The 12,092-nt window shown below is 42.3% G+C and overlaps 1 protein-coding gene and 1 long non-coding RNA gene across 2 annotated transcripts in view; both read right to left on the bottom strand.

The window, feature by feature from the left end:
- The window catches only part of LOC125768568 (autophagy-related protein 13 homolog), a 31,991-nt gene extending 19,899 nt beyond the window's left edge, over positions 1-12,092 (bottom strand). Inside the window, exon 1 of the mRNA XM_049436419.1 lies at positions 11,564-12,092. Within this exon, the coding sequence (XP_049292376.1) occupies positions 11,564-11,713 (150 nt within the window). The 5' untranslated portion in view covers positions 11,714-12,092. The remainder of the gene's footprint in view (positions 1-11,563) is intronic.
- On the bottom strand, positions 9,102-10,805 carry LOC125768576 (uncharacterized). Its single transcript, XR_007418921.1, has 2 exons — positions 9,637-10,805; positions 9,102-9,559 (listed from the first exon to the last, which is right to left on the bottom strand). It is a non-coding gene; the product is annotated as an uncharacterized LOC125768576 (long non-coding RNA).

Below are 12,092 nucleotides of genomic sequence, written 5' to 3'. Positions count from 1 at the left end.
TTTATTTAGTATCCACAAAACAGAGACATATTTACAATAGGTGCAAAGGTGTTCTTAGATAAATAATGAACCACCGCTCGTTGATTATCTCGAGAAGAAAACAAACAGAGGCGCACTTCGGGCATCGTACATCGCAAACAAGGTGTGCATGATGACATTGCGACCTCATCGGGATTTGGAGGATAAGGCGGGAAAAGACTTCTAAATGCAAGAAACAACAATCCGCAATACTATCAGACATTACCCTCAACCTTCACGAGGACGGTGCACTTGGACGCGCTGTAGAAAGATTCCCCTCCCCCCAAACAGAGGGCAAGCGATTGTGTAAACACACGACCAAACTACTGCCGTACAATAAATAAAAATGCATCCACCCCAAACATCCTTCGTCCATCCGTGCCCAGTACCTGGAACAGTCGAAGATGACTCGGTACTGCTGCTTCGGTCCGTGTGCACGCGTTTCCAATAAAAATTAAATACGATCGAACGATCGCAACCTTTGACTTTGTGGCATATCTGTGACGGTGCAGGCCCAACGGAAAAGTACGACTCGATCGGTTTGATAGAACGCGGCACGCCACTGTAAATGTACACAGCAAACGGACTAGGTAAACAAATCAATCAAAACTGACTCAAAGGGACGACAAAAACCGATCGGAAAGTTCCGCAGTTGTTTGGTGTTTTAATACGGGCGATCGTGTCGTTACATGTAATCTGTGTTCCGGTCTCTGTCGTACTATAACAGCTTATGTTTGTACACACTTCCAAGGAATACTATTTAACTATTTTATAGAAAAAAAACTTAAAAAAATAAATAAATATATGACTAACGGAGGCAAAAATGCTTACGCCATTGCAGAGGGATTGTCTGACAGTTCTTTGGGGGAAAAACAGACGACATTTCTGGCGGTCTCGTGGGAAACATTAATTCATCATTTGGAAAACCTAAAAGCATGGTGTCACACACATTTGGGTATATAATATCACCAAGTTCATTTTGGTAACATTATTTGTCCTTGACCCGTACAGGCTTACTGGTCAACAACCGGTGCTGTGGCATTGATGTATGAAGGTACCAGCACATTTTGCACCATTTTGTTCCCCATTAACAATCCCACTTTTAAAGATAGTTTGCGAAAATATCCCTCTGGAACGATATTCCCGCTTCTGGCACGAATCGGTGACCCCAAAATAATGACTTATGTGTATTGGATCGATGATGGCTCTCTTTCTTTCGTTTCGCATTTGCGGTATAATTGGATTCTTCATCCGAACTGGGTTATCGATGGTCATAAACCATATCGACCGTGTCGTGCTGTTAGAGTAAGGGTGGCGACCATCATCTACGACCGGATGGTTAGTAATTAACCGACCAACCGAACGGGAACGATTTTCAAATAATGATCCTATTGGCGAGACAGCAACCCATCGAACGATGGCGGCTTTCGTTGGCATTTTTTTCTTCTTTTCAATCTGGTATTTATAAGCTTTTCCTTGGTAGAAAGAAAGTAGAATTTCCCCAAAAAAAGCGTTGAAGAAGAATATTTGGAGTATCTCTTTATGGTTACTTCTCTGGGATGTGTTAGGGATTAAATTGAACTTCGAGTACGTCATGCTGTTACAGGAAGTGAAATGAAGATAATCAAAAAAAAAAAAAAGAAAAATTATGTTTCTTCACTTGTTTTTCCGGAAACACAACATGAAACAACCCGAAATAATGGCAGGTAAATAAACATTTATAAAGTTCTCAGGCTTCCTACAGCGAAGAAGGGATCATTGTCCATCTGCTGTTTTCATCTTTTGTAAATCCCAGGTAGGAATAATTTTGCGATTTTTTTTTTGAGAGACCATAAGGGAGAAGCACATAATAATAATCCAACATTTTAGGATTTTTCTAAATTTAGAAAGTAAAATTTAAACATTTAAATTTGTATATTTTTCTACAGAAAAAATCCATTAACCCAACAAACATTCAATAATGCTCTACTACTCGGCTCAGAACAACGGAAAGGGCGTGAGACAAATTTTACATACTTGCGCCATGCAGCACAGCATAAGTGCATATGCGTATGGTTGTAAACAAAAGCCCCTCGTTGTACTTTGGTTGTTTATCGAAGGGCCGGACTGAAATCAGCGGCAATGTTCATTCACCCAGAACATTCTACCCCATACGGTGGGGGATGACCTCAATTTTATTCATCAACAACAACGACTACGCCATCTCCGGTCACGCTTTATCCAACTCCGACGGGCCACAGACGTTAAAGAACTAACCCAACTACTATAAAGGGATGGAAATATCCGATAGCTAGAACCTTTTACTCTGGTAGTTCTTACGCGTACCAAGATTGCCAACCGAAGTACAAGTAGAGTAAACTTTTGATTTACATTTTTCACTTAAAAGCCAGAAAAGGCTATACGACTCTGTCGTCCAACATGATCATGAAACAAAGATCTCGCACTCGAGCGTTTCCGGTTTTTTAAAGAAAGATCTGTTTTGTGTTCTCAAACCATTGACTTTCTTTTCGGGTCGTTAACAAACTCAAGGAAACGATGACTTTTATAAGAACGAAGTAGTACGTACGGCAATAGGAAAATCGCACCCACCAACAGCTCTCCCACCGTTTTGCTCAAGTGACAACATCCGGCTTTGGAAGTGTGCAACGGCGTAAAGGGGTGCGAAAAAAAGCAGATAAATGTCTTCCCGTTCTATTCCGTTTGCTGAGTGTTGGGGATGGGTATTCTATTGTATGTACTACAGCTGAATATATGTGGGATAGTTATTTCTTTTCAAAAGTAGATTTTATCACCTACAAAGAGAACTATATTTAGCAATTTAGTAATGCAGTCGGAAGGGAATGCTCTGTTGAAAGAACATTCCCTTTCGAAAAAGTGTACGTGGCAAATTCGCTTGTTAAACCGAATAGTGTGGATACGCGTGTATGGAAACAATTCCTTTTTTAGCAATCTTTCTACACCATGGTACACCTACACAGACGCAATAAAATCGCAAACCATTGTGACACAAAGTGTGTTTGTGTGATCGAATTTTGCACCTCCCAAAAAAAAAAAGAATCGACAGACAATCGTAAAACGCTTAAGTCTCCGTAGGTCCAATTTTGCAATGGCGGATGAATCATCGTCCTTCTGGTTCCTGGAATCAAATTATGCTCCACGGTGCTACCAAAACGTCGCCGTTGGTTTGGCACAAAAAGGACTCACCTGGAAACACGTGTGTGTAAAACGAGCGAGATGGTAGAAAGGTGAGAAGCGAGAGCGAGAGAAAGAGAGCGTGGAACAGAGAGATCCTTAAATGGCGCGAGAGTGAATCCTTGACAGATGCTTCGATGTGAAGCCGGATGGAACAAATTAAAAAAAAAAGAAGAACCACAATTAGTGCTTACCGAATATCGGATTTGGAACAAATATCAATCCACGAGTCGAATTTTATGCAGTAAACACTATGCGATTAATTCAATGTTCACACCCACTATCGATAAAGTACTTTCTGGTCGCTTTGCAATGCACGGAAAAACACTTCACTTTCTTTTCCAAGAAATAATTTTCACCTTTCGTACGAAACGTCACCACCGTTTGAGTCATAGCCAAATTTTTCCCACACGCACACACGTCGTCTTTTTGGCGTCTTTCAGCCTGCTTCGTGGCGTTTGCCGTCCGGATGTTCCGGTGTTAGACAGGGCGTGGGTTTTTTTCTTCGAGATGCGAAGCTTTTACACAACCGAAGCACCTAACAAAATAATGAAATATTATTCACACACTTCTGCACAAGTAATGTTTTTTTTCTCTTTCTTTTCTAAATAATCACGGGGCACTTGCTTTTTTTTTGTTTTTGGAGGAAAACTCTTAACGATGAATAACGCGTGGTCTCGAAACACACATTTACCGCAGAAGAGTCACAAGAAAATGCTGCCTACAACGTTTGCCAGTGGCTATCCAATGCGTACCGAGCAGCATGAAAACGCTGCCTTTTCCCTACTACACATTCTCACGGGTGGAAAAGTTAGCACGCACACCGATGAAACCGATGCTACACTGCATGAGCGCGCTCTCCAACATTTCTATGTTTCCACCGTATTCGCGCGCAGAAGAGTGAGCGAGAAAACATCAACATGGTTTTACTCATCTTCTCCTTCAGATCAACATAGCATATTCACACACACACACAGCCGAGAGTGATGAGGAAAAAAAGATGAAGAATGCAAGCGGTTGCATAGTAGGCTGGCATGCCTTGATACACAACCGTAGCATAAAACCGAACCAAACTACGTTAGTGTGAGTGAAATCTCGTACCCTTCCTTACAAAGGGGGTAGCACAAGCAACAAACAGCATGTATGCTGCCGTTGGTTGCTTTGCCTTCTTCCGATATGCGACATGCTCAAACTGCAGCAGCATAGACGATGTGGCAGGTGGTGAAGAAACCCAAGGCCATTAAAGGAAACCTTCGCGTAAAGAAGCAATCAAAAAAAAGCTACCGTGGCAGCCTGATGCGGTCTATTACTTCTTGCGGTAGGGTAAATGGGTTTATCCCCTTTCAATCGAACGCTGCCGCTCGTAGATAATGATAGAAGCTTCATCTCGTTAGCTCGCTGTCCGATTCGCCAAAGCCATTCTTGAAGAGAAATCGTTGCAAAATTGGAACCGTATCTGACCATCTGGTCGCTTATGACCGTCTGGCACAATCGGGCAAACTCCCACGCAAATCCCACCCCGGCAGAGTTCGCTCATTTGCAACAATGTGAATGTAGAGCAACAAAACACACATCCCCACAAGATATGCGCTTGTGGTGGAGCGAAAAAGAAAGGCAAAACATAGACGCCTCCGCACTAATCCGCCCGTGCTTTCCAGTGCTTCAGCAGTGACTTCCAACAGCAGAATCCATTTATTTGCCTGCGCCCTTCTGCACTCTTGTGCATCTTTGGGTGGGCGGTAAAAAATCGTCCAACGAAGCTGGAAAGCGAACATGAGTTATTTATTTCTTTTCTTCCGCACTTTAATCAACCGACAGCCGACCCACTCGATGGTGGTGCCGGCAAGAAAAAAGACGTAGGAGTACTTGAGATGAAAAGAAAAAAATGTTTTCTACGGGTGTAAAACAGTCCAGTGCATTAATTTGCTTAAAGTGATACATATTTTTAGTTTAAATTATCCGATGCTTCATGTTAGGAGTTGCTCCATGTTTTACAATCACAACGCTTGATGCACCTTTTTGCGCTTTTTCTTCACCTGGGCTTTGGTTGCTATCCGTATGCATGCTCCTCGAACGTGATGTCCTTGTGCGTTCGATTTTTCGGGAACTATTGCCATCCGCAGCGTGTATCTGGGAATGGAGGATGCGTAGAAAACAACCTCAAGGTTACACGGTACGAAAACAACCGTTGTTTACAGCTCTATAAATTGTGCTGTACACGTGTCCACACAGTCTTGTGGCAGTGTGTTTGTTTCTTCCAAAAAACGAAACTATTGCTTCAATGTCCAAGATTAAGAAGGTTTGATACTATAAGAAAAAAATTAATAAAATTTTGTTTACTGACAAGTCCCCGATCCGTTCGGCCTTGCCGGTACGGTGGAAGAAGAAAACAAGTCACAGTACGCATAACATATAAGAATATCTATATGCTACCTCCTACTGAAAACCTTCATAACGCCGGCCGGGATGGATGACGTGACTTTACGCACAGACTAACCGCGCTTGTTGGTTATTTGGCTCGTATTATCATCACTGGTGTGCTGTAGTTATGGTGTGGACGTATTCGGTTCCGTTTTCAGGAGTTTTTTTTTGTTATGCTATGCTTGATGCTTGATCGTCCCGTTCGGGATACGCATGATGGGCCACGTGCTAATGCTCACGGAGCGCCAGACATTCGCCAGACGTCGGTCGATGTTCTCGATGTGCGTTGTTCTTCGTGTCTCCGTCGAACGAAAAAGGGCTTACCCGGTGGAGTGCGCATGTCTCGGTTAGTGTGGTGCACCAGGTTGATGTGTTCTCTTTTCTGCAGCAACACATCGGAGTACAACGCAAATGAAAGTTTCGGGAAAGTTCTCTACTACCCATATTGGATTCAGCGTTAATCTTTATTCTCACTCTCTCTTTGTTTCTCTAGAACCGAAATCGTCTGGACGTCTCGAAACAAACCACGTGTCGGTCAATGACACTGGCACCACAGTTTTACGCCACAAGAAAAGTGCGTATAATGCGTGAATATCGTTGTCAATAGGATTCTCCTTTCGAGGCGTCCACATTAGGTCCGTCTGACCTTGCTACAACCTGAATAATGACCTTGGTTTAGTAAGGGATTCCGTTAATCTATTAACTAACAAAAACGGTAAAGTTGGACTTTTGATGAGTCATTTGCTACTAAAGCATGAAATACAATTTTCATATCAAAAGCTCATGATGGAATCTTGTTGTGCGAGTAGCACGATGTCGTCTATTTACCGATCGGTGACCTCATATTGCAAAGACGATCTTCAGATAATATCCCCACATAGTCCTAAAAGTAGATAAACAGCAAATTCGCATTATTCTATCCAAAGTCAAAAGGTTTCACCAGCACTAAAACAAGGGATTCCCCCGTGTAAACTGGTGAAAACCTGTTCCTTTGAACCGGAGTCCGCGGAGTACGTGATAAGATTGTTTACGAAATTGACGTACGGCGATTCGTTTTGTTTGACTGCAGAAAGGGGTTGCCCCTTTTGCATTGGAGGAAGGCCAATCTCAGGGGAAGGTATTCACGTTGGTAACATTGGATAGCTGTTCTACGTGTGCTGTGTACGTGCGGTTTGGCGGGCAACGTAGATATCAGTCAGCCCCTCAGAGTTTGGACCTCACACATACCACACAAGCAGCAGCACAACAACTCTCGGCAGAGCTCGTGCTCTCTAATCTCGCAATAGTGGCCGATAGCTTACATATCATACAATGCGTCTCACAATATGCTGCTGGTCACTCATGAAGGGGTCTTGATGAGTGGAGGAGAATAACTTCAACCAAGGGACGACGCAACATAAATGGATGTCGGACTCAAGATATAAGCTATGGTAGAGTGCCATCGATGCCAGGGTCTTTAATTCATTCCACAGCATCCGGATGAGTCTCTCTTCGAGTAAAGCTTCGATACAAAGAGATACGACGATCGAATGGAAAGACTCAATTTACCATCATTGCAAGAGAAACTTCCCAGGGGTTCGGAAGAAGGGTCCACCACAAACGTGGTCTCTGGTATTCCATTCATCTTTGCAGCATAACTCTGCGGGCTTCTCTAGGTACGTAAAGTGTGCCTAACAAAACAGCATAACACATTCATCAATGTGCACGGTGGCCTTCTCTGCTTCTTTTCTCTCCTCATCTCCCGCGCCATTATCCATGGAATTGAGGACAAACATGACTTTAAAAAGGGAGTGGAGTTTTACTGCCTTTCCAGTACGGTGGTACGGTGGTGTTTTGATTGTTGAATGAATGGCAAAAGGCATCATGGAATGTGCACGATGGCTATCCGGTTTTTCATATAGAAATGCAGTTGTTATTGCAATTAATGACTATAGCAGAATTAAAGGAATGTGTTTTCTTTAGCATACATTTAGAAAGCTGTAGGGATTCCCTTATATAGAAGAATTTCTATTTCAAGTTGCGCCTTTTTTATGTTGAAAACAATTACTAAGCTGTAATGAATTTGATCGGTAAGAAAAGAATAATTCTAAATTATTTAACATAAACTGTTGCCTGTTTGATCAAGAGGAATAAATAAAAAAAATAAAAGAATGTGTCGTAAGAGTGGATTGTGCAACAAACCATTTATCGTCATCTTTAATCAAGTGTTTTAATTATTTATTTTTGCAACTCTTTTTTTGTTTGATGTCTTTAGCGCAATTTTGCTTCTGTTTGAACATATTCTAAGTCAATGTTTGTCTCCCGCTCACAAACATTGTTCATTGCAAACGGACAAACATAGGGCGCGATAAAACAGATCATCGGAATGTCTGGTGGGAGGAAAATTGTAAGTTGGCCATGGTCGGTCCTCAACTTTGCTGGTAAAGGAAGGTCAGGTTTTACTTTTGTTTACACCATCATGATTAAGCTAGACACTAATAGGGAGGGACAAGCCTACAACCGTAACGGTATGTACAACAAAAGCTTCAATGGAACTTGCGCTTGCTGAGGTGGTAAAAATGCACCGGAAATAGGAGGCCCCAACAAATTGCATCAAATTGCAATTCAGACATGCAAAAACAAATAGGCGTCGTTTTTCTACCAGCGAATGTACACTTACGCGATTAATATTAAATTGGTAACGTCTTCTGTACGGGCGAAAGGTGACAACATAAGACGATTGTGGGAACACACTATCATGCCCTAGGAGGGCACGTTGTCATTCCTGACCCAGCACGAGAACGGTGTAGTCGACGGGTAAACAGAATGATTTACCAGCGTGTCCGGACGAGAACGATTGGTAAATAAAAATAAAATTACACTTGCTAGTTTCTTCCAATTGCTGTCGGTGCTTATTTACACTCGAGGCGTGACTCGAACCAACCTTCCCGAGTGTCCGAATGGAAGATATTTCTTGGTCATTTTAAAATACTCAATATTAAATGTAAACAATAGAAACCTACAGTTATTCAATCGGGGGGTTTTGAGGATAAATGTGTAACCAAACATCATAATCCTTATTATTATAAGCGATTATTTCCACTTGAACCTTCTCCCCGGCTTATGTATACATGCCCACGCACACCCTTTCGATATAATCGCAATGACATGAGCATTTTCTTTGAGCGCTTCTTATGGGTGGGTCGGGTGCTAGTTTGCCACCAACCAAGACGATAACATCCAGTCTAGGGTCTAGAACCGTGAGTGTATGCGTACGTGAAACAGAAAGCAAACCGGGAACAAGCGAATGAACCGAAATTTGCTGCGCAATTCCTTCATGTTTCGTTTTCTGCCACACCCTTAACCTGCAGCAGGGAGGATTGCACTTTTGCAGGGCAGCAGCAGAAGACAACGACCGTACATTATTCGGTGGGAATACACACTGTCGTAAAATGTTTCCTTTGTAACGATTTTCAAACAAACAACAACGGTTGGAGTCGACGATGATGTGAAAATTATTTTCCACATTGCTTTATTTTCTGTAAAAAGGAAAATAAAATAAGTTAAATGTGATCGTTAAGGGATGAGATAAAACCCTATGGAGATTATTGTGCATGCGACACTTTATATGGTCGTCGGTTTGTTTGTTCTCAAGATTAACGTGCTTCCTCATACGCCTTACTCTCGTGCTCTCTCCGTGTCAAGTCAAGTGCTACCTGTCAGCAGCTTTTTGCCCTAACTAATCCCTCCCTTTGATAACACATGATAGTGTTTTCTAAAGTGCAATTGTGTGCAAATGCACTTGCCATCATTCTCAAAGCCATATAAACACCATCACGAATCATCATCCGCAAATGCAGCGGAAGGCATTTGAAGGCTTAAAACGTGACGCCACAGGAACACTGGTTCAAACAGGAACACACCGGACAAAGCTTTCGACGATGGGTGACTGAGGCACGACGGTTGCGGAAAGGGAAGAATTGTATAAATAACTATTAGAACCAAGATAAGTTTGTTGTAGCTTACCGGCTGCGGGATGCGGCATGAGCGGTGGGCACAGTGATCCCATCGTGATAGAAACTATGTAAGAGCCTCTGGTTGATCTTTTCTATTTCTACTTCATCTTCTTTACATTCTCTAATGGGTTTCAAGACAACAAGTGGAATCGCTCGGGTCCGGGTATGCTGTAAATACGTTGCGCAATTTGAATGCGCGCTAAAAGGTGTACAGCCGTTCGATCACTTCTCGCTTCAACAGGAAGTGGTTCGATCCGGTTCTACTGCCCAGATCGGTGAAGCGGTTTGAACAAGACGCAGCGATCAGGATAGAGTGATCGTGGTAGAGAATTGTCAGGTTTGTGGCATTATTTGCGAGTCGTGACTAATGGCCGGTGTTCCAGAAAGTGAAAAGCAAAACAATAACAATTAGTAGTGTACGGTTGATTGCTTTGCATTTTATTATTCTGAAGATGTCTAATTAAATCAACACATACAGAGAAGGGAATGGATGGAAATATACAGAATGTGAGGTCAAATCTCGACTGACCCTAATTCAATACAATTTACTAAATGCGTTTACTTATAAAGTCTGTTGAAATACAAAAAAAAAATTAAAATGCTCATTTTTTAGCTTCTCCTTATCAAGACTTAGCTAACTGTACACAATGTATGCAGTTTAAACTGCCTCTTCTAAAAAGCTTGCACTTCAAGCGAATAGCTTTCATCCTGCTTGGAAAACTGCATTATCAAACATACGTTGAAGAGCTGATAATATGACGTAAGTAGAAACTGTTGATAACAGTTTATTACGTATCTAAGCATTTTACTATACGGATTTAGTTTCGCAGTTTTAATCATCATATTTACATTGGTACAAGTTAAACAGATTAATACAGGAGGATGTTTATCTTACAGCTTATAATGAAGGCCAACCAGTTTAATCTAGTTCAAACGCTCCATTACATAGTAGCTGGAGCTGATAAAAATGTATCGATTGCTATTACTGCTCACTTGAAATACGCCGACCGATACAGGGTCTTCACTTTGGAGCTTGCTTAGCGGAACTACATCGTTGATAAAGCGATGCCCACCAATGTAATGACTAGTGATACCACTAATTATCATTTTGCCTGGCACTCGTCCAATCCCAGCGAAAGGAAGACCAGTCAAACATGGAAGTGATCAAGCAGCGGGCCGGAAAACGGTGGGCAAAAGTTCGTCCATTAACCTAGATTCGTGAAGAAAGTTGTTCCTTCCCGGTAGAAATCGGTGCCACAGGACGAAGCCACCGCACCAGAGAAGACAATGTTTGTGTGCGCATGTTCGTCTAGCAAATTGAACCTAAGCTCTACAAGTGCATCCTGTATCGTGTTCGTTGGACATGCATAGCATCATTTTATCCGTCATGCCGTTGATCGGCATCAAGATGACGTGATGCATTGGAATTTTGCTTCCCGGTTTTTGCCCACTGTATCTTGAGCGTTTGATTTATGATGCATTCGATTGCGAACCAATGCCATTTGCTGTGATGCAATTTATGCAGAACAAGGGAACATGTTCATAGCAACTACAGGGTGCGCCTTGGCAGGGCAAGGGAAGGATCCTTTCCGGTTGTTGTGCATCATTTACAATTACAACTTTCGTTCACGCTGTGTTCGTTGATTATTCAATTATCTTCAAAGACGATTTATTGCTTCAGACCTAAAAGCTTTAAAAATAAATAATATCTTCTCCCCTCGAACTAAATCGTTCCTCCGCTACGACGTACGATCATAGTACGAAGTACACTTGAATCGTTTGATGCAGTCAGCTTCATGGTTGATGTATGCAAACGTCTCTTATCACGCGTATGGCCTAGTGCCGCTTACCATTCCGCGTTACACCTCGCTAAGAGACAAAGAAACAATTCCACCCCAAAACAACACGAGCACAGAATCTGTCCCAGCACTACTTACCCAATCCGTTGTCGTGGAGTTAGGATTACTTTCCGTGGCTATTTTCTCTCCCAACCGTGATTGCACAATGATCTGTGCGGCCTTCATCGCCAGTTGGCGAATGTACTTCTCAAGACTATTGCGATCTTGCATGCTCCCTTGCGATGCCATCGTGGACGAATTTTCTCAATGTTTTTTTTTGAGTCTTCAAATGTTCACCAGTAATCCACCGTTCCGGCGCTACGTTGCAGGTCGTCTTCCAATGACGAGCGAATTTTCGTCGTATAATCGCGAAAGAAAAAACAAAACAAACCAGTTGCCACTAATCACAACAACACAAAAGCTCACAAAGCAAATCACGGTACGCACGGGCTACCATTCATGCTGACGCGGAAAACTGAAAACTTTCGTCGGAACGTGATGCACGGCATCGAAACTGAGTGGGAAATTGCGTTTTGGTTCGCGATAAACGATGGAAAACTGCGAAAAATACACAATTTCTGCAGCGACCGAACAGGATTCCACATTGAAAACAACATTCCAGAAGAAG

Source organism: Anopheles funestus, chromosome 3RL, assembly GCF_943734845.2.
Source record: "Anopheles funestus chromosome 3RL, idAnoFuneDA-416_04, whole genome shotgun sequence".
Classification (NCBI taxonomy): Eukaryota; Metazoa; Arthropoda; class Insecta; order Diptera; family Culicidae; genus Anopheles; species Anopheles funestus.
The sequence above is the reverse complement of the archived record's forward strand: the minus strand, read 5'-3'. Positions and strand labels throughout refer to the sequence as shown.